Consider the following 25,781-nt stretch of genomic DNA (forward strand, 5'->3'; position numbering starts at 1 on the left):
TGTTAGCTATTCTCCAGGTGTTATACTTGTGAAGCCACCCTTTTCCCTGAGGCCTCCAGTAGTTTGGACTCTTTTTCTGGTGGTGCAGCATCGCCAGTGGTTTGTGAGTTTGCCCGCTTTCGTGCATTGGCAACTACTAAAGAGTCTAGCTGTAGTTGACCCTTGATGTATGTAGGGTCGGAGGGTGCTGCTCTATATTTCTTTTCCAGTCTAGGGTTGAGTATCCTAGCCCTAATGGGGTCTTTGAATATTTCTGGTGCATGTTTTAAAACTCCTTTGAGCATGGGTAAAGTGCGGGCACTTCTTTCTGTGGTTGAGAAGGTGTCCAGCAAGAAATCCTCTTCCAGAGGGTCAGCATGCATATCTACCCCGTGGAAACTAGCAGCCCTGTCCACTAACTGATGAAATGCAATGGTGTCATCAGGAGGGGATGGTTTTGAAGGGTATGGTGTGGGGTCCAGAAGAGGTGTGTTATCTGGTGAATATGGGTGTCCCCATGTGTCCAGGTCGGGATTTGGGTCATCAGGATCGTCATAAGGGTCCTGTGGATCATTATCTGTGTCGTCATCTGGGTCCCCAACAGGCTGTGGAGGCATGGGGGGTGTGTATGGCACATAAGGTAGAATAGGAGAGAGAGGAGGAGGGGTGACAGGCCTAATAGGAGAAGTAGCAATGTCCTTCCTTTTTAGAGGAATAGGAGAGGGTAATGCAGGATGAATTTTCCTCTTGTGGAGCACCACATGACCTGTGTTAGGGTCTATGATGATTCTTTTCTGTTTTGGATCGACAGGATCCGGAAAAAACAGCTCCTCCTCTGTATTTGGTTGTTTCGGCACCGAAGATTTGTGTTGTTTTTTGTTGGGATTTGAAGGGTTTGTAGGTTTCGGCTTCGACCTATCTGGCTCGGGAACCTTCTTTTTGGTTGGTTAGGGAGTTTTCTTGACTTAGACGTCCTTTTTCGGATCGACCGTTTTCTTGGGTTCGATCTGTTTTTTAGGCTCGGTGACCTTTTTTTGAGTCGTTAGTCTTTTTCGGGTCGATATTTTTCTTGGGATCGACCTTTTTCGACTCGAGAAGCTTCGGCTCGACGTTTTTGGGAATGGTCGAGTCTTTCGGCGCCGGAGCTGGTGCCGTATGTGTTTCTCGGCGCCGAGGGCATTTTTGGTGTAGGGAGATACGGTTTGCTCGGTCCCGAGCTACCGGAAGGCTTTTCTGTTCTCTTCGGAGCCGGGCCCGAGGGTGGGGCTTCCGAAGGGATATTTCGATCGTGACGAAGGCCTTGTGGCGATGACTTGACCGGAGCCTTATGTGGGGTGATTGGGACAGGGGCATCGGTACTCACGTGCTGCCCCGATGGGATTGAGTCATCTGAGTCCGATTCTTCGACTGTGACGAGTTGTAGATCGTCCGAGTCCTCGGCATCCGAGGGGTCGAAGATATCGTCCGGTTCCGGTGCCGCTGCTTGCCGATGCATCGCTTGTCGATGGGCCCTTCGGTTCCTGATTGTCTTTTTGGAACGGAAGAGTGCGCAGGCTGAGCAGTCTTCTTCTCTATGCTCCGGAGATAGGCATCTGTTGCACACCGGGTGATGATCCGTGTGTGGGTATTTAGCACCACACTGGGGGCATTTGTTTGAAGGGGGTCCTTTCCATGGGCCCGAGGCCCAAGTGGCGTCGATAGGCCCGGAGGCCTGCGTCGATGGAAATATGAGAAAATAAAGTCCCGTAAAGTTCTAGGGTATCGACCGGAGAGTACTCCCGTCGAGATACTTGGATTTGCTGTGAAGAAAGTTGAAAACTTTGGAGTCGAAGTTGGCGTCGCAGAAGTACATCCGAACCCGATGGCGGAAAAAAAACAATCTGACGATGGAGGAGCTGTCCATGCGCACTGTAGTCCAGGGGAGGAGTCACCTATCTCGTGAGATCTCGAAGACTCTTCCAAGACAACAACGTGCAACATCCGGACCCAACACTAGGCGGCGATCTAATGCAATAATGTGACTGCAGCAGCTCATATGCCTCGAACAGTGTATTTAGTGATGAAAAAAATCTAATGTGATGCAGTGCAAAGAAAGACAAAATTAAAAAGGTTATGTGGAAAGACTAGAAATTCTAGGCAGTATATCTGTCCTCACACCTAGTAAAAATGAAAAACAAAAAAATGCAGTAATCCTTAGTAGCTGCTATTAAATCATAGCAGTAAACACAGTGACTGCTAACAAAGGGTCTAACTGGTAATTGCCCACGGCTTTCTTCAGGACCTATACTCTTGTAGCTACTGCATATCCATAAAACTCTTATTACATAAGAGCAAAATGTTAATTAAAACCATACAACCTCGCTGGTGGAATATTCAAAAGATGAGGAATCTGTCATTAGTAGTCCATCAGACATGATAACAATTTAGGTGCGTACAAATAAAAATTGAGAATACATGAAAAGGGAGGATTCCTACTTCCATATACGGATAAAGTGCTCTAGTCCTTTCCAAAATAATCACAAATAAACTGTGAAAAAACAGCAAGATGGAAAAATATGAGAAGGAGGTGGGGCAGGAATGCCTTGAAAATTAGCTAAGGGTGAAATGGCTAGAGACTGCCAAAGAAAGGTAAACACATAGGAGAACAAAAATTCCTACCTTTAAATGCTCAGTGAGAGTTTTAGAATACTTCAATGCACTCTCTTTCTTCAGTTTGAACAGTCGTAGGTACAGAAGAGACTTACATCTCAGACTAACAAAGGAAAAGAGAACTTTTATTAAAAGTGTCCAGGGTCTCTGCAACACAGGTATTTGACACAGATAATTGAAGGGATCTCACTAAAGATAAACAAAATGTGCATTGTTTTGACCATAATTAACCGTTTCATCAAAACCATTTCACATTTCTGCATATGTCATACAATAGGTACTTTCAATATCTACATAAAATCATATTCCAACAATGGTATCCCATAATACATTTTAAAATGCCATTTTGCCTGACATTATCACAGGCTTTTTGAGTCAGAAGCCCAAAGTTAGATCAGCTGGAAGTGAGCATGATGCGAATGGGGAGTCATGCCACACATAGTCCAACAGAAGTTTTCCTTTGACAATTAGCAACAGGGATGGGAGAGATTTGTCGTAGCTGGAGGAATATGCTATCAACAAAGTGACTGGGATGGCTACCTCTACTTCTCCTCCCTCATCCAAGTGCTCAGACCCACTAAGATGAGGAACATGCAGGATGGCCTGGATTAAGGGAGCTTGCACAAAGACTACTTTACTATGTCACCAAGCTAATGAAGTCCTAAATGTAAGCCTTCCATTTATCATTACATAGTGAAACACTCATACATGACACTTCTGTCCCGATGAAGTGTTGGTATTTTTCCAAAGATTCACATGCTTGAATCTTGCCTGCAGTGGTAGCCTCTGATAATTATAAAAAACATATTGTCATAGAACCAAGCATAAAAAAGTTCCCCAACTACAGGAAATGAGGTTGAAAGGTCATGAACATTACTCCATCCACACGTCGTTACCTCTCAGACTTTCAAGCACAAGTGAGAGCAGCAACAGATGACCCCAAAAAGGGAAGGGAGAGCCACATGTGAATTTATGAAAGGTGCCAACGCTAGAAAGGAAAATGTTACTTACCTTGTAAGCATGTGGGATGTTGTGCTAAAGATTCAAATGCTGTGCATACTCTTGCCATTTAGTGTTGGCTCAGGTGTGTGCAAGTTGTTTTTCTCCAAAGACGACGTTTTGTGTGACAAGGTACTGTGACTCCACCTATTGCTGGTAATGCACATGAGTGCCATTTCCATTGTTAGACAGTCTGTTCTGATCACAGGGTGAGGACAAAGATGGAACATAGATTATACGGAAAGATGACCATGCACAGGAAAGTTTAGAGATGAGTTACTGAGAAAACGTCTGCAACACCAAAAGGCAACCGGGTAGAAGGGTGAGCGCCTGTGAATCTACAGCACTATATGCCACAAACAGATGCTTACAAGGAAAGTAACATTTTCCGTTTGTGATGTGTAGCTGTAGATACACATACTGTGCACGGATTATAAAGCAGTTCTCCCAAAAAGCAGTGGCTAACCTGAGAACGTTGTAGAGACTAAGAATAGTGTGCATAAATAAAGCCTGACCAACTTGAGCTTGTTGGCCTTCTAAGACATACGCACAATGTTTTGGGAACTAGTGGGGAGTAGACCAAGTAAATGCAGTGCAAATGTCAAGTAGAAGCATGTTACCCAAGAAAGATACAGACGCTCCTTTCTTGCCGGATGATTCGTGTTTGGGAGGAACAGGGAAAGGGAGCACGGCTTTGGCATAACTGGTCTATATTCATTTGACTATCCAGCAAGCAATACCTGCTTTGGATATTGCATGCCCATTATGCAGGGTGGAGAAAGACAAAAAGTTGCTGCGTTTTGCAGACGTGCTTCGTTCTGTCATTGTAATACATGAGCGCTCTTTTTATATCTTCGGAACGGAGAGCTTGCTTTGCTACAGATTGTGGATGTGGACAGGATACTGGAAGCTCGGGGGTCTGATTGAGATGGAAACTAGACACCGGCCTTAGTTAGGAATTTAGGGTTTGTTTTGAGGACCACCCGATCATGGTGTACTTGGAATAAAGCTTCTTCCTGGATAAGTTCCTGTATTTCACTTACCTGGAGAAGGGAAGTAATATCTACTAAAAGGTTAACTTTCCACACGATGAACTTGAGGGGACAAAAGTGTAGAGGTTTGGAAGGAGGGCGCATTAGCCTAGTGAGAACAATATTTAGGTTCCACAAAAGGGCGGGTGGTACCTGTGGTGGTATAACTTGTTTGAGCCCCTCCGTGAAGGCTTGAATTACAAAGGGTCAGTATTTGTAGGGAAACAGTAATGGACAAATTGTTTCCATTTGGCAGCAAAAAACCCTTTGGTAGTAAGCCAGCCGTCCTCTCCCAGAGTTGTCATGCACTCTGTGGATAGGTTGGGTATCCAAATACTAGGACTATAGGAGCCAAATCGCGAAATTGAGCTTTTTGAGACTTAGAAGTTTGAGAGTGCCCTGATGATGAGAGGGAATATCTGGTCTGTCCGGTAGCTTTTCGATACACAATATGGAGAGGCAAAGAAGTGTGGGGAACCAGGGCTTCCTGACCCAGGTTGGGGCTACTAGAAAGAGTGTCAGGGATGCTTGTCAGAGCCTCTGAAACACAGATGGAAGACACAGAAAAGCGTAGGTAAATGTCGCCAACCAGTTCATCAATAGTGCATTGCCCATGGACTGTGGGAACCTCGAGGCAAGGTTTGCGCACTTTGCATTTTCGCCGGAAGCAAACAGGCTTGAGGGGGAACCCTCAATGCCGGGAGTAGGATCTGTGGGTGTAGCTCACACTTGTGGACTTGTTGATGCATCCTGCTGAGCAGGTGTGCAATGTTGTTGTCCACTCCCGGTATGTGTTATATGAGAAGATGAATTTTGCACTGAATAGCCCACTGCCAAATGCCCTGGGCTAGGGCAGACAGCTGAAATGTGCCCTGCCCTGTTTCTGGAGGTAAAACATGGCAGTTGTATTATCTGTCTGGATCAGAACTACTTACCATTGGAAGAGTGGGAGGAAGACCCTCCGAGTTAGCTGACTGGCCAACAACTTTAGGTGATTGAAATACAGACCCCATTGTCTGGGTGTCTACACACCTTGTATGGTTATGTCTTGCAAGTAACCTCCCACCCAGTCAGAAAATCGTTAATAGTAATGGCCACTTGGGGAACTGAATGCAGAAAAGGACGTACCTGCAAAAGATTGCAGACATTCAACACTGCAGAGAGAGATGAGAAAGGTCCAAAATCAAAACTAGATCCTCCCATTGACCTCCACCCAACCCGTGATCCTTGTGGCCGCAGGGTGCTCCTGCAACACATGCATGTGTAATCTGGCATATGGAACAATTGCTATACAGGAGGCCATGATCCCTAGAAGGCGCAGGATAACCCTGACCATTACCCGGTGATCTGGCTGAAAAACAGGCCTCATTGTCTGGAATGCTTGCACTCTTGCTGGGCTGTGGAATGCTTTTCCTATTCACAATTATTATTCAGATAATAATTAGATCTGAATAATAAGAAGGCCTGGGTGTTGGCGATGCGCCAATGATTTGCCGCCTGGGCAGCAATCCGTTTGCCAGAGGCGTCTATTAATTTTGATTCCTTGTCCGGAGGGGGGCATCCCCAGAGGTTTGTGAATTAGCCCGTTTACGGACATTAGAAACAAGTGAGTCAAGGGGCAACTTTCCCTTAATAAAGACTGGATCAGAGGGAGCAGGCTTATACTTTTTATCTAATCTAGGAGTCAGAATGTGAGCACGAACAGGGTCTTCAGTATGCCTCAAATCTTTGAGCCGAGGGAGAGTTTGACTAGATCTGGGGGTACTAAAAGTTTCGAACAAGAAATCTTCTAGTGATTCTTGATGTATTTGTACCCCGTGATATTGTGCAGCTCTAGCAAGCAACTCTAAATATCCTACATTGTTGTCAGGAGGGGAAACCTTTGCAGGGTAAAGGTCTGGGTCATTATCTGTAAGTGGGTCAATAGTGTAGTCTTTCCAAGGATCTACAGGTAATTGAATATCCTCATCATCTCCCTCATCTTGCTGTGAGGGTGGAGAATTGTAGGGTGTGATAAGTAATTGTTACAATATTGGAGAAGGTGTGGGGAATATGGTGGAGAGGAGGAGGAGAAGGGTTAGTACTGACATTTTTCCTCTTTATAGGAATCTTATGTTCTATGTCCTTGGACTCGGGTTTCCGTTATTGAAAAATAGAAAATCCAGTTTCGCGCTACCCCTCAACTACCAGTGCACACGCATACTCGTGTAGATCTCCTGATTCTTTTTACTTGTCCTTGATCTTAACGTCTTACTTGGCTAACGCGCCTACATGTATGGACCATTTTCTATTTTTCTATGAGATTTCCCCTGACGAAGGGACGTGCCAGTCCCGAAATGCATCGGGCTCATCTAAATATATTTCTGCATAGTATCTACATGCAATAATGTTAATGTATTCATTTATGCGTTAGCCAATAATGTACAATGGCGTGAAAATCTTGATATGTTTGTTGATTCAAACACATTATATTTGTTTTTGTAATGTTAAACAAAGATTTGCGACAAATACAATTGTTACAGACCTGACTGGTTAAACTTGTTTATTTGTGTCACCACGAAGGTTCTTTTACCCATTGGAACTGTGCACAGTGTTCACTACCCTACCTGGCTAGTATCTCCTCTGCTAGTCAGCAGCCATCAACCAAGGCCCCCCTGCCTCCCATAGGATAACATTGGGCCCAACTCACTCTGCACCCGGCCGCCCCAGTGCCGCTGAGGGTGTAACAACTGTGCCAACCTGACCCTGGGAGACCCCTGAGTCTGTGCCCAGAACCTTAACTCTGCCAGTCGAGTACTTACCCAAAAGCCGATAACCCAATTTTCTTCCATAGGGTAACATTGACTGGATTCTTCTGAAATTTCTTCTAAGTGTGGAGTCTCTAAAACTTAAAATATTCACCTAAAATCAACAGAGTTACGAAAACGGAAATACTCGCCTGCTATTAGGGTAGATTCCATTGCTAGATCTTGGTGCCCAGCACTGACCCTGAAAAGTACTCACAACCGTACTTACCAGTTACCCAATTTTCTTCCATAGGAAATCATTGACTTTTTCTGTGAAATTTCTTCAAAGTGTCGATTTTTGCAAATTACAAATATTCTTTAAAGATCGTACCAACTGTGAAAAAGTAATTACTTACCTGTTTTAGATAGAGGTCCCAGTACTGAGCCTAGCCCTGGATTACAAAAGTAACGAGAACATACTTTACCTGTAATTTGAATTTTCTCCCATAGGGAATCATTGACTGTTTTCTATGAAAAGTCTTCTAAGTGTCAACTTTTAAAATAGCAAAATATTGCCTAAAAATCACAACAGTAACTAGAACAAATTTACTCACTTGTTTCCGAAACCGTAATCCTGAAAGTAATCTATTGCAAATAACTTAAAACTCACGTTGAGATCAATGTATTAGTGTTTGAAATTGTGTTGCCTATTGCAACAACCTGTAACTATTACCAACAAAAGCCAATTGCATTTTGCAAAAGTATTAACTAAAGCCTCACATTCTGAGAAAGTATATTTTTATACCTATTGTTGGTTCTAAAATAAAACAACCATATTTTTTTATATAAACCATTGGCCTAGAGTTCAGTTATTGAGTGTGTGAAACCATTTGCTGACTGAGTGTGTACAACAAATGCTTTACACTGCCCTCTGATACTGCCTTACTGCTCGACCAAGCTACCACTTTGGAGAGTAAGGTTATATCTAACTTTAACCTCTGCCAAACCTCTGGGGACTGTGGACTCTGTACACACTGTACCTATTTGGGAACAGTATATACAGAGCCACTTTCTCACATTGGTGGATCAGCGGTGGGGTACAAACTTGCATTTGTTGGACTATTTGGTTACGATCTGATCACACGACAGAACTCTTAAAACTGCCTTAAGAATTCTGATTGATCTTTTCCAAAATACTAAAAGTATTGTCAGGGCCTTGCTTAAGTCCCATTAGAATTCTAGAAAAATAAAAGTCACTATAGTCAGGGTAGAGGATTAGAACTGTCAGGTTAGAATCACTCAAACAAACCCAGCTATTAGTGAAAATAATAACATGGACCTGGTGGAGGAGCTCGACCTCACACCTTACTTACACTTGTCTTTCAAGGAATTGAGGTCCCAATGCAAAATTAAAAATTTACCAATGGGCCTGCATCCAAACAAACTAGGGCTCCTGGAGCTCTTGGCTGAGTATGCTAAGGACCACCCATCTGAACATGGTGATGACCAGTCAGATGAGTAAAGGGAAGAAGAGGAGGAGGAGGATAACCACCCCCCCCCCCCCAACACTATTCCCTAGAGAGGAAAGGGCCCCCATACCCTTGAATCCAAGAATTAGCATCTGGGAACCTAGAGTTCACACAGGTGAACCAGGTATCTGAGAGATCACTGGGGGACTCCCCAGTGAAGAGGACAGCCTTTTAGCAAGGCTGGCCAAAAGATTGGATCTAGAGTCCAGGCTCCTGACTCTAGAAAAATAAAGGAGAGAGATGGGTTTAGCACCCATCAACGGTGGCAGCAATAATGAAAACAAGGATAGGGAGGAAACTTCTGATCCTAAAATCCCCAAAGGGATTGTCCCTAAATTTGAGGAAGGTGATGACATCACCAAATGGTTCACAGCCTTTGAGAGGGCTTGTGAAATAAGAAGAGTAAAGAAACCTCTCCGGGGGGCACTCCTGTGGGAACTACAGAGACAGGCTTCTGACCCTCTCTGGGCCAGAGGCAGGATCCTATGACCTCATGAGGAAGACTCTGATTAAGGGATTTTGATTCACTACTGAGGAGTATAGAATTAGATTCAGGGGGCTCACAAAACCCAGACCCAGTCCTGGACTGACTTCGTAGACTTCTCAGTAAAGACACTGGATGGTTGGTTAGCTGGACATGGTGTGCGTGATTTTACTGGATTGTACAATTTGTTAATGAAGGAACATATATTAAGCAATTGCACAAAGGAAAAGTTGCATCAGCATTTGGTAGACCTAGGTCTAATTTCTCCCCAAGAATTGGGAAAGAAGGCAGACCACTGGGTCAAGACTAGGGTGACAAGGACAGCCACTGGGGGTGACCAGAAGAAGGTGGTCACAAAACCTCCCCAGGGAAAAGGTGGTGAGAATCCCCAAGATAAAAAGTCTGAGTCTTCCAAAGGGCCCCAAAAACCTGTTCGGGGGTGGGACCCAAACTACTCCCTATGTGCCTCAACCCTATAGGGGGAAGAACTTTGATCCCTTAAAGGCCTGGTGTAATAAATGTAAGAGGTCAGGACACCTAACTGTAGATACATCTTGCCCCCACAACCAAGCCCCTAAGGCACCCAGTCCAGCTACTCCGGTTGGCCTGAAACAAGTAGTGGTCTCTCCAAAGTTGCCAGCTGCATGCCTGCTAGAAAATCATCTGGAAACCTCAGCCTGGGCTGAGGTTGAGCTGAAGGCCCATGCAGCCATGCTGGGCATCTCTGAATTGGGGTGTGTGCAAACCAGAGCACAGAGCAAGTGGAAGGTTAAAAAAGTAGGTCTGGAGCCTGAAATAATGGCCCAACCAACCAAGAGAAAAGGTAAGAAGACTGGGGAACCAGCTTCTGTACAGCAGAACACTCAGGACCCCTCTCCACAGGGACAGGATTTGGAAACCCCTGAGGGAACTGAGCCCATGGAGCTTGACCCTTACCAGGTTGAACTCTTGGGCCCAGGGGGACCCTCTAGGGAAGAGCTGTGCCAGGATCAGCGAGACTGTCCCACTCTCGAAAGCCTGAGGCTGCAAGCTGCTTCAGAAGCAAAGGGAGATGTCAGTGGTACCCACAGAGCTTATTGGGAAGAGGGATTACTGTATGCTGAGGCAAGAAACCAAACTCCTGGAACCACCAGGAGGGTGGTAGTGCCACAGAAGTACAGGGAGTTCCTCCTAACTTTGGCTCATGACATCCCCCTAGCTGGACATCTGGGGCAATCCAAAACTTGGGAAAGGCTAGTTAGTCACTTTTACTGGCCCCAGATGCACCAAAAGGTGAAGGAGTTTGTCAGCTCCTGTGTTACCTGTCAAGCCAGTGGCAAGATAGGTGGCCACCCAAAGGCACCCCTGATCCCACTACCAGTGGTGGGGGTGCCCTTTGAAAGGGTAAGAGTGGACATTGTGGGTCCACTTGAACCTCCCACCGCCTCAGGGAACAAATTCATTCTAGTAGCAGTGGGTCATGCTACTAGGTACCCTGAAGCAATTCCACTTAGAACTACTACAGCTCCTGCAGTAGCCAAGGCCCTCCTGGGTGTATTCACCAGGGTAGGGTTTGCTAAGGAGGTGGTTTCAGACAGAGGTTCCAACTTCATGTCTGCTTACCTGACACACATGTGAAAGGAGTGTGGAGTGCAGTACAAGTTTACTACACCCTACCATCCACAAACCAATGGCCTTGTTGAGAGATTCAACAAGACATTGAAAGGCATGATCATGGGACTCTGTGAGAAACTCAAAAGGAGATGGGATGTCCTGTTGCCATGCCTGCTTTTCGCTTACAGAGAAATACCACAGAAGGGAGTAGGTTTCTCACCCTTTGAACTTCTGTTTGGTCATCCTGTGAGGGGACCACTTTGTCATGTAAAAGAGGGCTGGGAGAGACATCTTCAAGAGCCCAAACAAAACATAGCGGACTATGGAGCTTGGCCTAAGGTCCAGAATGGCTGAGTACATGGAAAAAGCATCCAAAAACCTTGAGGCCAGCCAGGAGCTTCAGAAGCACTGGTATGACCAAAAAGCTGCACTGGTTGAATTTCAACCTGGGCAACAGGTGTGGGTTTTGGAGCCAGTGGCACCAAGGGCTCTCCAAGACAAATGGAGTGGCCCTTACCCTATCCTAGAGAGAAAGAGTGAGGTCACCTATCTAGTTGACCTGGGCACTAGCAGGACACGCAAAAGGGTCATCCATGTGAACAGACTTATGACAGGGCTGACAACACCATGCTGATGGTGACTGATAAGGAACAGGAAGCAGATAGTGATCTCCTCTCCTACAGCCCACAAGATGGGTCAGTGGATGGTGTAGTCTTTCAAGACACCCTCTCTGCCCAACAGCAGACTGACTGAAAGCAAGTAAGTCTTGCAACAGTATGCTAGCCTCTTTTCCCTGACCACTGGTCTGACAAACTGGTGTACCCATGATGTGGACACTGGTGACAGTGCACCTGTCAAAAACAAGATCTATCGCCAGTCAGACCAAGTCAAGGAAAGCATCAAAGCTGAAGTCAGCAAGATGCTGGAGTTAGGGGTCATTGAACCCTCTGAGAGCCCCTGGGCTAGCCCGGTGGTTCTGGTCCCCAAACCTCATCAACAGGGCGGAAAGAGAGAGATGAGGTTCTGTGTGGACTATAGAGGGATCAACTCCGTCACCAAGAGAGATGCTCACCTTATTCCAAGAGCAGATGAACAGATCGATAAATTGGGGGCAGCCAAATTCCTCAGTTCCTTTGACTTAACTGCAGGGTACTGGCAGATTGGCATGGCCCCAGGAGCAAAAGAGAAAACAGCATTCTCCACACCTGATGGGCATTACCAGTTTACTGTGATGCCTTTTGGGTTAAAGAATGCACCTGCCACCTTCCAGAGGTTGGTGAACCATGTCCTGGCTGGGCTGGAGTCCTTTAGTGCAGCTTATCTTGATGATATTGCTGTCTTTAGCTCCACCTGGCAGGATCACCTGATCCACCTTGGGAAGGCTTTAGAGGCTCTGCAAAATGCAGGTCTCACTATCAAGGCATCCAAATGCCAAATAGGGCATTGCTCTGTGGTATACTTGGGCCACCTTGTAGGTGGAGGCCAGGTAGAAGCGAAGATCCAGGCCATCCTGGACTGGGTAGCTCCAACAACCCAGACCCAAGTCAGGGCATTCACTGGCTTGACTGGGTACTACAGCAGGTTTGTGAAGGGATACGGGTCCATTGTGACTCCCCTCACAGAACTCACCTCCAAGACGATGCCCAAGAAGTTTAACTGGACAGTTAGTTGCCATAAGGCTTTTGACACCCTGAAAGAAGCAATGTGCTCAGCACCAATTCTAACAGCTTCAGATTATGCCAAGCAGTTCATAGTGCAGACTGATGCCTCCGAGCTAGGGATAGGAGCGGACCTATCCCAGACCAATGATGAAGGCCAAGACCAACCTGTTGCTTTTATAAGCAGGATGCTACTCCCCAGAGAGCAGCGCTGGAGTGCCATTGAGAGGGAGGCCTTTGCTGTGGTTTGGTCCCTGAAGAAGTTGAGGCCATACTTGTTTGGTACTCACTTTCTGGTTCAAACTGACCACAGACCTCTCAGATGGCTAATGCAGATGAAAGGGGAACATCCAAAACTACTAAGGTGGTCCATCTCCCTACAGGGAATGGACTTTGAAGTGGAACACAGACCAGGGACTGCCCATGCCAACGCAGATGGACTTTCCAGGTTCTTCCACTTAGACAATGAAGACTCCATAGGGCAAGGTTAGTCTCATCACCTTTCGTTGGGGGGGGGGGGGGGGGGGGGAGGGGGGTGAGAAAGTGCCATCTTTCTTGCATTGTATGCCCCCTCTTTTTGCTGAATTGCTGAATGTACTTTGACTGAGTGTGCCCTGGACTCCTGCCAATCAGCTGCCCAGGGCCTATATTCCTTCCCTAAAACCCAGAATCCCAAATTGGAAAACCCTTATCACATGTCAGCCCCTGGTAAATGGTACCCTAGGTACCCAGGGCCTTGTGACCAGGGAAGGCCTCTAAGCGCTGCAGCACTTATTGTGCCACCCTTAGAGGCCCTGTACCCTAACACAAACACACTGCCCTTGCAGGCTGAGTGTCTGGGTACAAGACAAAACAAAGTCGACATGGCACACATCCCTGTGTGCCATGCCCACAACCTACACGGCCCTGGCATACATCAGCCATCCCTCTAGCTGGGTGCCCTATGCCAGTGGTGTGGGCACAGGAGCATGAGCCCTGTGCCCCTACAGTACCCAGGTCCATTCCTGGGCACTGTAAGTGCAGTGCTGCCATTTAAGAGTATATGGTGCTGAGAGCTCGTCAAACACAAACTCCACAGCGCCATGATGGCAACACTGGAGACTGAGAAGTTTGGTATCAAACTTCTCAGCACATTAAACCCGCACTGATGCCAGTGTGGGATTTAATGTACAAAGCACTACAGAAGGCATCTTAGAGATGCCCCCTGAAACCTAACCTACAACCCACGTCTTGTCTGAAAGGCTGCCTAGGCTGCCACACACCAGACATGTTGCTGGACCCCTGGGTGGAGAGCTCCCGCTCTCCTGGGCCTGCAACAATGCACATCCTGAGCGAGGTGTTAGGTCTTCTCCCCCAGGATGGACAGGGGGAAGCTTCAAAGGCATGCCGCCTCTGAGCTTCTCCAGGCCACTTGCTATACTCAGCAACTGGCCCCCACCGGTTCTGACCCCCCCACTCTGGCGAGAAGACTGTCCAGAAACCCCAAGTAAGGACAGGGGATGTGTCAGCCTCTGCCAACCCCACCCCTCAGGTGGGGGAGGCGAGGTAGAGCACATCTTCGGGCTCTCGCCATCTTGAAGATGGTAAGCCCTGCCCAATCAGGACTAGGCTACTGCCCCCCTCACACAGGAGAGTGGCAGGATAAGGGGTGTACCCACCCCAGGGCAGGGACCCATTGGTCCCTGCCCTTTACCTACCTGTAACGCCACTAAATCTAGTATTTAGGGGCACCCTGAACCTTCCTTCCTTAGATTTCAGATTCCGAAAAAGCAAAGAAGAACAAGAAGAAAGAAGACCTGCCGTGCAGCTGCTAAGAAGAGGAAGACACCAACTGCTTTGGCCCCAACCTTACCGGCCTGTCGACCCTCGAACCTGCTCCTGTTAAATCCCAGCACCTCCTGTGGCCAGTAACCTCACAAACCCCGGAGGACCTGGCTACCTTGTGACTGAGCATGTGGGACTCCCATGAGCAGTGGCTCTACTCAAAGCAAGTTTCTAACCCCTGGCATCAGCCCGGAACCGCAAACCCTGCACCCGCCAAGCCTGGCCTGTGCCGGAGTGGACAAAGACTCCGAGGACGTCCCCCCGGCGACTGTGACTCCGAATCCGGCACCCAAGGACCCACCTTGACGCTCCTGATGACGCCTGCAGCCTCAGAACCAGGGACCCCCCCCCAACAGCGATCAACAGAGGGTAAGATTTGTCGACATCAAAAGGCACACCTACACTCGGTGCCCTGCGGTCCCCTGTGCCAGACTCCTGGGTACCTACCTATCCTCCAACTACCCAACTTGCCTCTCGAAGTGGTGGTGGCACACAAAGAATCTTCGTCCCAGAGCTTGCAGCCTTTGTTTGTCCTTGAGCTTTCCCATTGAAATCCATTGAGCGCCCGCTCAAAAGCACCCTGCACCCAGCCGCCCGAGTGGCCCTGGCAGTGCAACTTATACTCCTACCTACTTCCCCATTTGCCCTGAGCAAGTGACCAGGAGCCCAGCTCCCACAGCTGCGTGGCCTGCTAGTCAGCAGCCACACATAGGATAACATTGGGCCCAACTCACTCTGCACCCGGCCGCCCCAGTTCCGCTGAGGGTGTAACAACTATACCAAGCTGACCCTGGGAGACCCCGGAGTCTGTGCCCAGAATTTTATTTCTGCCAGTCGAGTACTTACCCAAAAGCCGATAACCAAACTTTCTTCCTTAGGGTAACATTGACTGGTTTCTTCTGAAATTTGTGGAGTTTCTAAAACTTAAAATATTCACCTAAAATCAACCGAGTAACGAAAACGGAAATACTCACCTGCTATTAGGAGAGATTCCAGTGCTGGATCTTGGTGCCCAGCACTGACCCTGAAAAGTACTCACAACCGTACTTACCACTAACCCAATTTCCTTCCATAGGAAACCATTGACTGTTTTTCTGTGAAATTTCTTCTAAGTGTCAATTTTTGCAAACTACAAATATTCTTTAAAAATCGTACCAACTGTGAAAACGTAATTACTTACCTGTTTTAGATAGCGGTCCCAGTACTGAGCCTAGGAGCCCAGCTCTGGATTACAAAAGTAGCGAGAACATACTTTACCCGTAACTTGAATTTTCTTTAATAGGGAACCGTTAACTGTTTTTCTATGAAATTTCTTCTGTCGATTTTGCAAGCTTATAAATATTCCTTAAAAATTGCCTGTGTATCTTAAACGCAGTTTCTCAACTGCTTACAGGTGATACACTAGTGCTGGATCTAGGATCCAACACTGGCCTAGAAAAAGTAACCATAACCCCTCTTACCTGCTAAGTCAATTTCCTTCCATAGGATAACATTGGTAATTTGATTAGCAAAAGTTTCTAAGTGTCAACTTTTAAAATAGCAAAATATTGTTTAAAAATCACAACAGTAACTAAAACGACTTTACTCACTTGTTTCCAAGAACTGTCCCAGGACTGAATCTAGGATCCAGTCCTGGAGTTAGAAAAGTAATCCTGAAAGTAATCAATTGCAATTAACTTAAAATTCACATTGAGCTCAATGTATTATTGTGTTTGAAATTGTGTTGCCTGTTAAAACAAAACTAACTATTATTTGCAAAAGTCAATTGCCTATTGCAAAGTATTTAACTAAAGCATCTCATTCTGAGAAAGTATATTTTGATACCTATTGTTGGTTCTAAAATAAAACAACCATATATTTTTTATATAAACCATTGGCCTAGAGTTCAGTTCTTGAGTGTGAGACACCAATTGCTGACTGTGTACAACAAATGCTTTACACTGTCCTCCGATACTGCCTTACTGCTCGACCAAGCTACCACTTTAGAGAGTAAGGTTATATCTAACTTTAACCTCTGCCAAACCTCTGGGGACTGTGGACTCTGTACACACTGTACCTATTTGGGAACAGTATATACAGAGCCACTTTCTCACACTTAATGTAAGAAACATTTTCTTTAGATGGCTACTTCTAACTGGAGATTCCTCTCCCTTGTGAATAGATCGCAAAAGCAGTACCTCAAATAATGGTGGGTCTGTGAAATGACTCAGATCAAAAACCCAAATATGACCCAATGGGCAAAATGCCTGATGGACCAGATTGTCGAAGCAACTGAGCTTTGTGAAAGTGTGTACTGAGGTCAGTCTAACCCACTTTTTTTGCAATTATTTCAATGCATACAAAGTACAAATATAAAAACAAGTTGAAAAGTCTTCCAGCAATAAAATATCTAAGAGACTTATACCATATAAACATAGATCCATAAATTCATCTGTATCGAATAAAACAATCCATAGAAAAGAAAACAGTTATAAGGGTAGCCACCTTCTACTAGCCACTGCCCATAAGTAGTAAGCAAGAGTATAACACACACAGGTATCTGAAAGCTGTTAAAAAAAGTGCAATGCAGACTTATATTAAGTAGTAGTTCCATAGCATTGGAGCTAAAAAAGCTTTCCTTTGGTGGCCATAAATTGTGCAATAAAAGAGAATATGTAACGTTGTTTGAGATGCTCTCCCATTACACAGGCATGGAAGCAGATAGTTCAGTGAATTGGTGTTCGCTGGAAAACCAAATATTAACGGAATGTATTTCATCCTATATCTAATCAAGATGTATTTATGCTGTGGGTTCAGAACAGATTAGTGATATGAATGTAATAATACTTTAGCCGTGGGAAGAATGCTGTATGCAATTATTATTGATTTGTGTTTATTACTTTCCCATCACTACTGATGTCTATGCAGCAGCCTGACAGGCACTTCGCATGGCAACACAGTGTTAGCACCCTTGGCTGTGGACGAAAAAGCCCTCAAACCTTCTAGCGGTTGCTTCTTAGTCAGTGCGTAGCAGATCATAATGGAGAGGGCGATCCATCATGATATGGTCTGCTTCTGCACTGCCTCGTCTTTCTTTGCCCAAGAGAAGCCTACAAAGAGCTGATTGACCACCTGATAGTGCATGGTACCATCGATGTAAATGTTCAAGTACTTTTGAGGATCAAACAATTGAATTTCTCTTCCTCTTGAGGCAAGAGGTAAAGCAAAGAATGTCAGAAGGGTGATAGCTTGTCCGACATAAAAAGAAGTCACCGAAAGGTGTTATAAGGTGGGTGGACTGAGAGAGCCTGAAGCTCACTCATACAATGAGCTGATGTTATAGCAACCAAAAAGATCCCTTTCAAGGTGAAGAGGCATAATGGACAACTGTGTATTGTCTCAAAGGGGATAGTGGGGACCAAATTTAAGTACTACTGTGGCATAACGAAGGGTTTTTTGCAGAAAAACATGATGCCAACCTTTACAAAATCTCTCTACAACCGTTGATTTGAGCAAGAACGGCTGGTCTGGAAAATGTAAAAAGGCCAAAAAGTCTGAGACAATGTTTAACAGTGCCTTGCTGAGCCCAAGATACAATGAACTAAAAGACAGCTGCCAGTTTGGCTTGCAGTGGTCCATCGGATGGGGCCGCGCCAAACCACAACCGTATCACAACACCCATCGTACACTGATTTCAAGGAAGTGAGCCTGGCTGCCCAGACCACATTAACAACTTTGGAAGGAAGCTCAAAAAAGCGCAGTTATGCCTGCAGGCAGGGATATGCAAGTTGCATCAGGTGCGGGACCCTGCCCTGCTGTTGCAGAAGGTCCTCCTGAAGCAGCAGCCTTAACTCAGGACAGATGCTGTAGCCTAAAAGTTCCAAGTACCACACTCTACTGGCCCAACTCAATGCCACTAAGATTACTTGGGCGCAGTCATTCCGAAACCTCAGAACATGGGGCAAGAAAGGTAGCAGCAGGAAACCATACATGAATGTCGTGCTCTATTTCAGGCCGAATGCATTTCCAAGAGTGAGTCGTCTTGTAAACTAAGACACAAATGTGTTGACACTACACGTTCTCAGCGATGGAGAAGAGATCAAGCCAGGGTTCTCCCCATGGTTAGATGGTGGCCACCTCCAGACCTTTTGAATGAAGGAATGCTCAGAAACGAAGCCAATTAAGAATTAAGCAATCGAGATTGACAGTATTAACAAAGTTCATTTTGAGGGCTAGTCCAGTGTGGGGGGTGGCTCTATGTGAAATGCACATTGCTTTAAACTAATACGTCAAGCCAAACTGAGCCTGTTTAATGACTGGAGCGCTTGTGGAAATTAAGGATTTGTTTTGTAGGAGAGTTGTGCATGCTTATGGTTTGTGAATCAGCTGGAGGACTTCAAGGTATGTATTATTTGCATGGTCCAAGTTGATTGTGGTTTGTGTTCTCTGAAAGGAACCAGAATGAGGAAACATTTTGCAAAGTCATCCGATAACGGAAGAGGAATATTTAGTTAGTTGTCTATATCCTGGACCAAAGAAAAACCTGTAAGATATCGTAACAATGAAGGAAGCTGTACAGAATTATGGATCTGCGCAAATGTCTGAGCAGCAGAGCAAGGGTGTAAAGTCTCCTGCAATAAAAAAACAGCTATGCTCAAGTGCAAACAAATCAAGTTCAACAGATGGGAGAATTTTTAATAAATTTGTGACTTTATTTATACAGCACATTAATGTCTTATTTTATTTACATAGTTTATCAATCTATTTCAGAGTGTAAATTACACCTACCAAAGCACTGCAAGCCTTTTATCTGCAACAGTGGCATCTGGTGCCAAGTAGTTCTTCAGTTTCATAGTGTACCTGTCAGACAGAACAATACTTAGTGATGCGTAAAAACAGAAAAGTATTAGTAGTTTTGCATTTCTTACTTATCTTCAGCATTTTAAAAACATTTTACAACTCGATCTGTAGTCGTAATGTATTTTGTGGAGGGAGTTTACTTGGAGATTTAGTTTAGTCATTTCTTTTACTTTGTTACAATTCAGAAAGTTTAGGTCTATTTACTTCAGTTTCCACTATAAGCTACCCCTCGATACTAGGATCATGACAGTTTAAACAAACATTTCACATAAGCATCACTCATGCAGCGTTGAGCCTAAAATGGCAGTTAAGCTTTTAAAGAAATCCTGTAAGAAAGTGCCCTTTTTTTGCATGGTAGCCCACACTTTTTGCTGTACTGCTGATGTACTTTGAGTAGGTATGTTCTTTACCTAAACTGCATTAAAAACAAAACCCAATTGGCACTCTTTGGCCACAGGTCAGACCCTTGTAAATGGTACTACCCTGAGAGGAGAGAGAGATATATATAAGCAACTTTTCCAATTGTAGACAGGTCCGCTCGCACTCAGAAATAATCGAAGCAGATTCCAAACTTTCAATTATCAAGATTGTGATTTAATTCAGCATACCAGTAAAAATTCCTCTATGCGTTTCAATATTTACAAAGATCTTTTTCACGAGGTTCAATCAATACACTTCTACCATGTTTTTCCCATCTTTTAAGCCCATTTCCTCATACGTCATTGCATCACTTCCTGGTTCTTGTTTACAGTGCATTCTGGTTAGTGTAGATCTATCACTATCACTGCGCTTTATTTATTCATTGTTTGTTACTCCTGACTCCTTTCTTGTTATGTTTTATTTTATACCATTTTAACCAATTTTTATGTTACAAAGGAAATTAATATTAAGAGCAATTTCTGAGTGCGAGCGGACCTGTCTCCAATTGGAGACGTTGCTTTTGGAAATTTTAACGACTTGGCTCCGTCGTACCGTGAACGCACCACCGAGAGCGCCCAGGTGTTGAAAAAATGGGCCGTAAGAGTAAGGATATAGAATAAATATATATATATATATATATATATATATATATATATATATATATATATATATATATACACACCCATACACACACACACACACACACACACACATTAGCAGGCTGCGTGTTTTGGTGCACAGCAAAGTGTAGAGTCGACATGGCACACGTGTGCCATGCCTACAACCCACTGCCCTGGCATAGGTCAGCTACACTCTAGCTGGGTGCACTATACCAGAGGTGAGGGTACAGGTGCATGAGCCCTGTACCACTACAGTGTCTAGGCCAATTCTTAGACATTGTACATGCAGTAATGACATTAAGACTATCTGGTGCTGTGAGTTCGTCATTACAAACTCCACAGTACCATAAAGGCTTTACTGAAAACTAAGTTTGGTATAAAACTTTTCAGCACATTAAACCCACAGTGATGCCAGTGTGGGATTTAATGAAAAATGCACACAGAGGGCATCTTAGACTAGTGTCCAGGCTGAGTGGCTGCTCACCAGCTGCCACCACCAGGCATGTTTCTGGACCCCTAGGTCGAGAGCCTGCTGCTCTTGGGGGTCTGAAGAATGCAAGCATCCTCCCCCAGGATGGCCAGGGTCCACAAAGGGGGAGCTTTGAAGGCTTGCCGCCATTGGGAGCATCCCCAGGCCTTTTGTTGCTTCCAGCAACTGGTCCCCACCGGTTCTGGCCCCCACTTTGGGCGGGAGAATAGGCGGGAAAACCAAGTGAGGAAGGGAGGTGTGCCCACTTTTGCCAACCCCAGCCCTCAGGTGGGGGAGGCGAGGTGAAGCACAACTCTCAGTCCCCGCCATCTTGCAGATGAGGGGACCCAGCCAACCAGAGTGAGGCATATGGCCCCCTCCCACTGGAGGGTAGCATAATAGGGAGCGTACCCACCCCAAGGAAGGGACCCACTGGTGCCAACCTTTTTCTTACCTGTAATGCCCCAAAATCTAATATTTAGGGGTACCCCTGAATCCTTACCTCCTCAGAAAAGGACGGACGAAGAAGTAGGACCGAACAGCAGTGCTCAAACTAAGAAGAGGCGGACCACACTGACTTGGCCCCAGGGCTACCGGCCTGTCCCCACCTCGAACCAGCTCCAGCAAAATCCCGGTGCGTCCTGCAGCCAGAAGCCTTAAAAACCCAGAGGAGCTGCTCTGCCTTCCACAAAAAAGACTGTCTCGTGTGAGAACCGGATTCGCTCTCCCACAGACTCTGGCTCCTGCCAAATCCGCAAGTCTGCACCACTCTGCACCTGTCACCAACAGCTCGAGTTTGAGTGGCCCAACACCACGAGGTCTTCCCCCAGCCATCCTGACCCGAGGTCTCGGACCTGCCTCGAAACTCCAAGCTAAGCCTGCAGCCTGTTTCTGGAGGATCCCCCCGACCGGAGCTGGTAAGAAAACCCCGACGGCTAAAAACACCCCTGCACCAGACATCCCACAGCCTTGGGTGGCAAAATCAAAGGTGTCCCAGGATCCCCAGGCATCCCAACTTACCTCTCCAACCAGTGGTCACCTCCAGAAGATCTTCGTCCCTGAGTCTGCAGTCTTTGTTGCAACCGGAGAATCCCCATTGAAATCAACAGGGCACCCAACGCCAAAACAGCACCCAGCCGCCCCTGTGGTGCTGCAGGTGTACTTTGGGTGCTAACTCTGATCCCCCATTGCCCTGAGCCTACCATCAGGAGCTTTGCTCCCACAACCTTGTGGTTTGCTCGTGAACAGCCACCAACCAGAGGCCCCCATACCCTGTTGGATAACATTGGGCCTCAGCACGCTGCACACAGCCGCCCTAGTGCTGCTGAGGGTGCTTTGAGAGTGCATCCTTGACCCTGTGGGAACCCTCATTCTAACCCCAGAATACCAACTCCTACAAACTTGTACTTACCTGTAAACCGATAAAACAAATTTCAGGAAATGCAATTCTATGGAAGGAAATTGAGTGAAGTGTGGAGGTGGTTTTGTAAAAGAAAATAAAAGTACCGTCTGAATGATCTACAGCGACTAATCAAAAATTATTTTCATGTGAAATAATGAAATGATGTCATGATACACATTGGATTATAGTGACATTTATGGTGTGCCTTTGTGTCTTAGTTCAAATTGTACAACAGCTGAGTTGTAACCTGCAGATGATGAAGCACCCTCTCTGGCGACTCCACTTTGATCAGCCAGTCGTCCAGATAGGAGAAAACTGGAATCCCCGACCTTCTGAGATGGGCTACCACCACTGCCATCACCTTGGTGAAGACTCGAGGTGCAGAAGTAAGACCAAACGGAAGAACCGCAAACTGATAATGTTGCGACCCTACCGTAAACCGGAGATACTTCCTGTGCGATTTCAGGACGGGGATGTGGAAATATGCATCCTGCAAGTCGATCGACACCATCCAGTCCTCCTGATGCAGCGCTTTAAGAACCTGCGCAAGGGTGAGCATCTTGAACTTCTCTTGCTTCAGAAAAAGATTCAAGATCCTGAGGTCCAATATTGGACGCAATCTGCTGTCCTTTTTCGGAATCAGGAAATACCGGGAGTAGCATCCCTGACCCCTCTCCTGCTCTGGAACCACCTCTATCGCACCTTTTTTCAGTAACGTCAGGATTTCCTCCTGCAGGAGAAGACAGTGGTCCTCTAAGCAAGCCCCTTGACAAGGAGGGTAATTTGGAGGGAATTCCCGAAAGGGAAGGGCGTACCCCTTTTCTACAAGATCTAGAACCCAAAGGTCTGTAGTAACCGATTCCCAATCTTGTAGAAAATGGGTAAGCCGGCCCCCCACAGGACCAACATGATCCAGAATGGTGGATCTAGGGCTGCTTTGCAGTGGTGGGAGGGGCTGAGGAGGAGGAGGAGGAGGAGGAGGAGGAAGAGGAGGAAGAGGAGGAAGAGGAGGAAGAGGAGGAAGAGGAGGAAGAGGAGGAAGAGGAGGAAGAGGAGGAAGAGGAGGAAGAGGAGGAGGAGGAGAGCTGTCGACCTCGAGTGCGACCCCTGATTCTGCCTCTGTAGCTCTTATACAGAGTGCTCTGCTGCTGTTGCTGCTGGGGCTGTCTGTAAGAATGAAAGGTTGACCTTCAGAAGACCCTGTACCTCTTGAACGAACCCCTTGGCTGAGTTTGAAAGCCCAAAGATTTAGCCGTGGCCTTACTCTCTTTAAATCTTTCAAGCGCAGCATCCGCTTTCTTGCCAAAAAGTCCGGAGCCATCAAAAGGCAAGTTCAAGAGCGTTGACTGGACATCAGGGGAGTACTCTGAAGATTTAATCCACGCACTCCTCCTGGTGGCAACAGAAGATCCCATGACTCTTGCAACCGAGTCAGCTGTATCCAAGCCACTTTGGATTACCAGACGTGCTGCCGCTTGGGTTTCCGAAAGGACCTCATTGAAACTCATTCTATCCTCTTCTGACAGCTTTGGGGCTAGCTGCTTTGCTGAGTCCATAAGAGCATGGATATATCGGCCCAAAAGACAGGTGGCATTTGTCGATTTAAGGGCAATGCTGGCAGAAGAGAAGACCTTCTTGGCAGACTGATTTAATTTCTTCGCCTGACTGTCACTCGGGACTTGGGGAAAAGAACCTGTTGATTTTCTGGAACAGGCAGCCTGAACCACCAGACTCCCCAGAGATGGGTGAGATGTCAAAAAGTCTGGGTCCCCTGGAGCTGCTCTATACCTCCTGGCAATAACTTTGGAAACTGCAGGAGCAGAGAAGGGCTTACGCCACACTTCCATTACTGGTTCTATAATGGCGTCATTAAAAGGGAGTAAAGGCTCCGATGCAGTAGAAGGAGAGTGCAGAACCTCCGTTAGGATGTTAGGCTTGAACTCTGCAGAAGGCAACTGCAGATCTAAAAGTTCAGCCGCCTTCTTAATAACAGCCTGGTATGGAGCCACATCCTTTGAGGGAGCATCAGAAGGAGGAGTAATCTCCCATTCAGGTGATAATTCCAGGCCACTAGCCTCCTTCAACTCAAACACAGCGTCCGACTCCATCAGCTCACCTTCCTCTACTTCCTCCATTAGGTACCTGTGTTCGTCCAGCACCCTTTGGGCCTCCCTTCTAGACCTGATCCTCACAACAGAAGTCAGCGGTGCCGTAACCGAATCAGACGGCGCCGGAGCCGGCGTCTAGCGTGGATCCAAAGGGACAGCCGGCGTCGAACGAGGTCGAGTCGGCGCCGGTGAAGAAGGGAGCGGCGTCGATGCCCTCTGTGCCGGTAGATGCCAAGACGGCGTTGCCAGAAAAAATGGCATGAAGGGAGCCTAAGGATAAGCTTAGGGAACTCCCAAACTGAAGGCCATAGGACCCATAGGACCCGAAGGTGCACCAGAGGGGTACATGGCTCTGGAGAAGACTCCATACATAGCATTAAGATAATGCGTAGGGTCCTGACCTGGGCCTGGAAACGCAGGATATTGTTCAGGCATCACCGGACTCGGGCTGACCGGCGCCGACTGTGGAATCAGCGGAGCCGAAGGCTCACCTGGAGCAGGAGGATCCTCAATCGGAACCGGAGACGAAGCCGGCGTCTGAGATGGAGCAGGAGAAGGCTCCGGTGAAGCCACAGGTGACGATAGGCCAATAGGTGAATCAGGAACAGGCGAAGGAGATACAAAGTCCTTACGGCGTCGAGAGGGCAAAGTCGATCTCGGAGCAGCATCCCTATCGGAGTGATGTCGAGATGAATGCCTCTTCTTTTTCTTGTGCTTCTTGGACTTAGAAAAAAAAAAAGTAAATGATGGACGGAGTGTTGAACATTGCAAGCACTCACCCCCAGCCAACTGATCAGGGTTTGATCCATCACCATTCCTTAGGCCACTCTGCCACCCCAGTTCAGACATGGCCATATGCAAATCAGTCTGACCCTGTGCCTAATGGGAACAGTCCAGCCCGAACTGCCAAGCCATGTCTTCCCTGGACCGGAAACAAGCTTCCTAGGACCGGTTTCTGGCATTTCAGCCGTCTTCAGCCAGGCTTGCTTGAATCCAGTGGCAAAGTGAGCAAGGGACTCCCGTATGAGCATTACCTGCCAACTTGTGGCGAACAAAGCAAAAACCAAAGTAAATGATGGACGGAGTGTTGAACATTGCAAGCACTCACCCCCAGTCAACTGATCTGGGTAAACAAGAGCCAAGCGTGTCTACGCAATAAGATGCTAGTGTTAATTGCGCGAGATGCGGTATAGGCCGTATCGAACGCACCTTTTATTGAGGTGTTGGTGATCAGTTTGCCCTCCTGGATAAGGTTGTTGGCTTTTTGTTTGTACTGGTCAGGAAGGTGTTCCATGAGCTTTTCAAGCTCGTCGTAGTGAGCCCTGTCGTATCTGGCCCATAAAGCTTGGGCATTGGCGATCCGCCAATGGTTTGCAGCCTGTGACGCAATACGTTTCCCAGATGCGTCAATTAATTTGGATTCCTTATCAGAAGGGGGGGTCGCCTGTACT

At 46.5% G+C, this 25,781-nt stretch overlaps 1 protein-coding gene across 2 annotated transcripts in view; it reads right to left on the reverse strand.

Moving 5' to 3' along the window:
* The window catches only part of AFF4 (ALF transcription elongation factor 4), an 862,537-nt gene that overhangs the window by 94,659 nt on the left and 742,097 nt on the right, over nt 1-25,781 (reverse strand). For both annotated transcript variants that reach the window (XM_085618067.1, XM_085618066.1), the window contains 2 exons: nt 19,240-19,311; nt 2,638-2,731 (listed from right to left, as the gene is read on the reverse strand). In XM_085618067.1, the coding sequence (XP_085474193.1) occupies nt 2,638-2,731; nt 19,240-19,311 (166 nt within the window). The remainder of the gene's footprint in view (nt 1-2,637; nt 2,732-19,239; nt 19,312-25,781) is intronic.

This window comes from Triturus cristatus, chromosome 7 (genome assembly GCF_964204655.1).
Source record: "Triturus cristatus chromosome 7, aTriCri1.1, whole genome shotgun sequence".
NCBI lineage: Eukaryota > Metazoa > Chordata > Amphibia > Caudata > Salamandridae > Triturus > Triturus cristatus.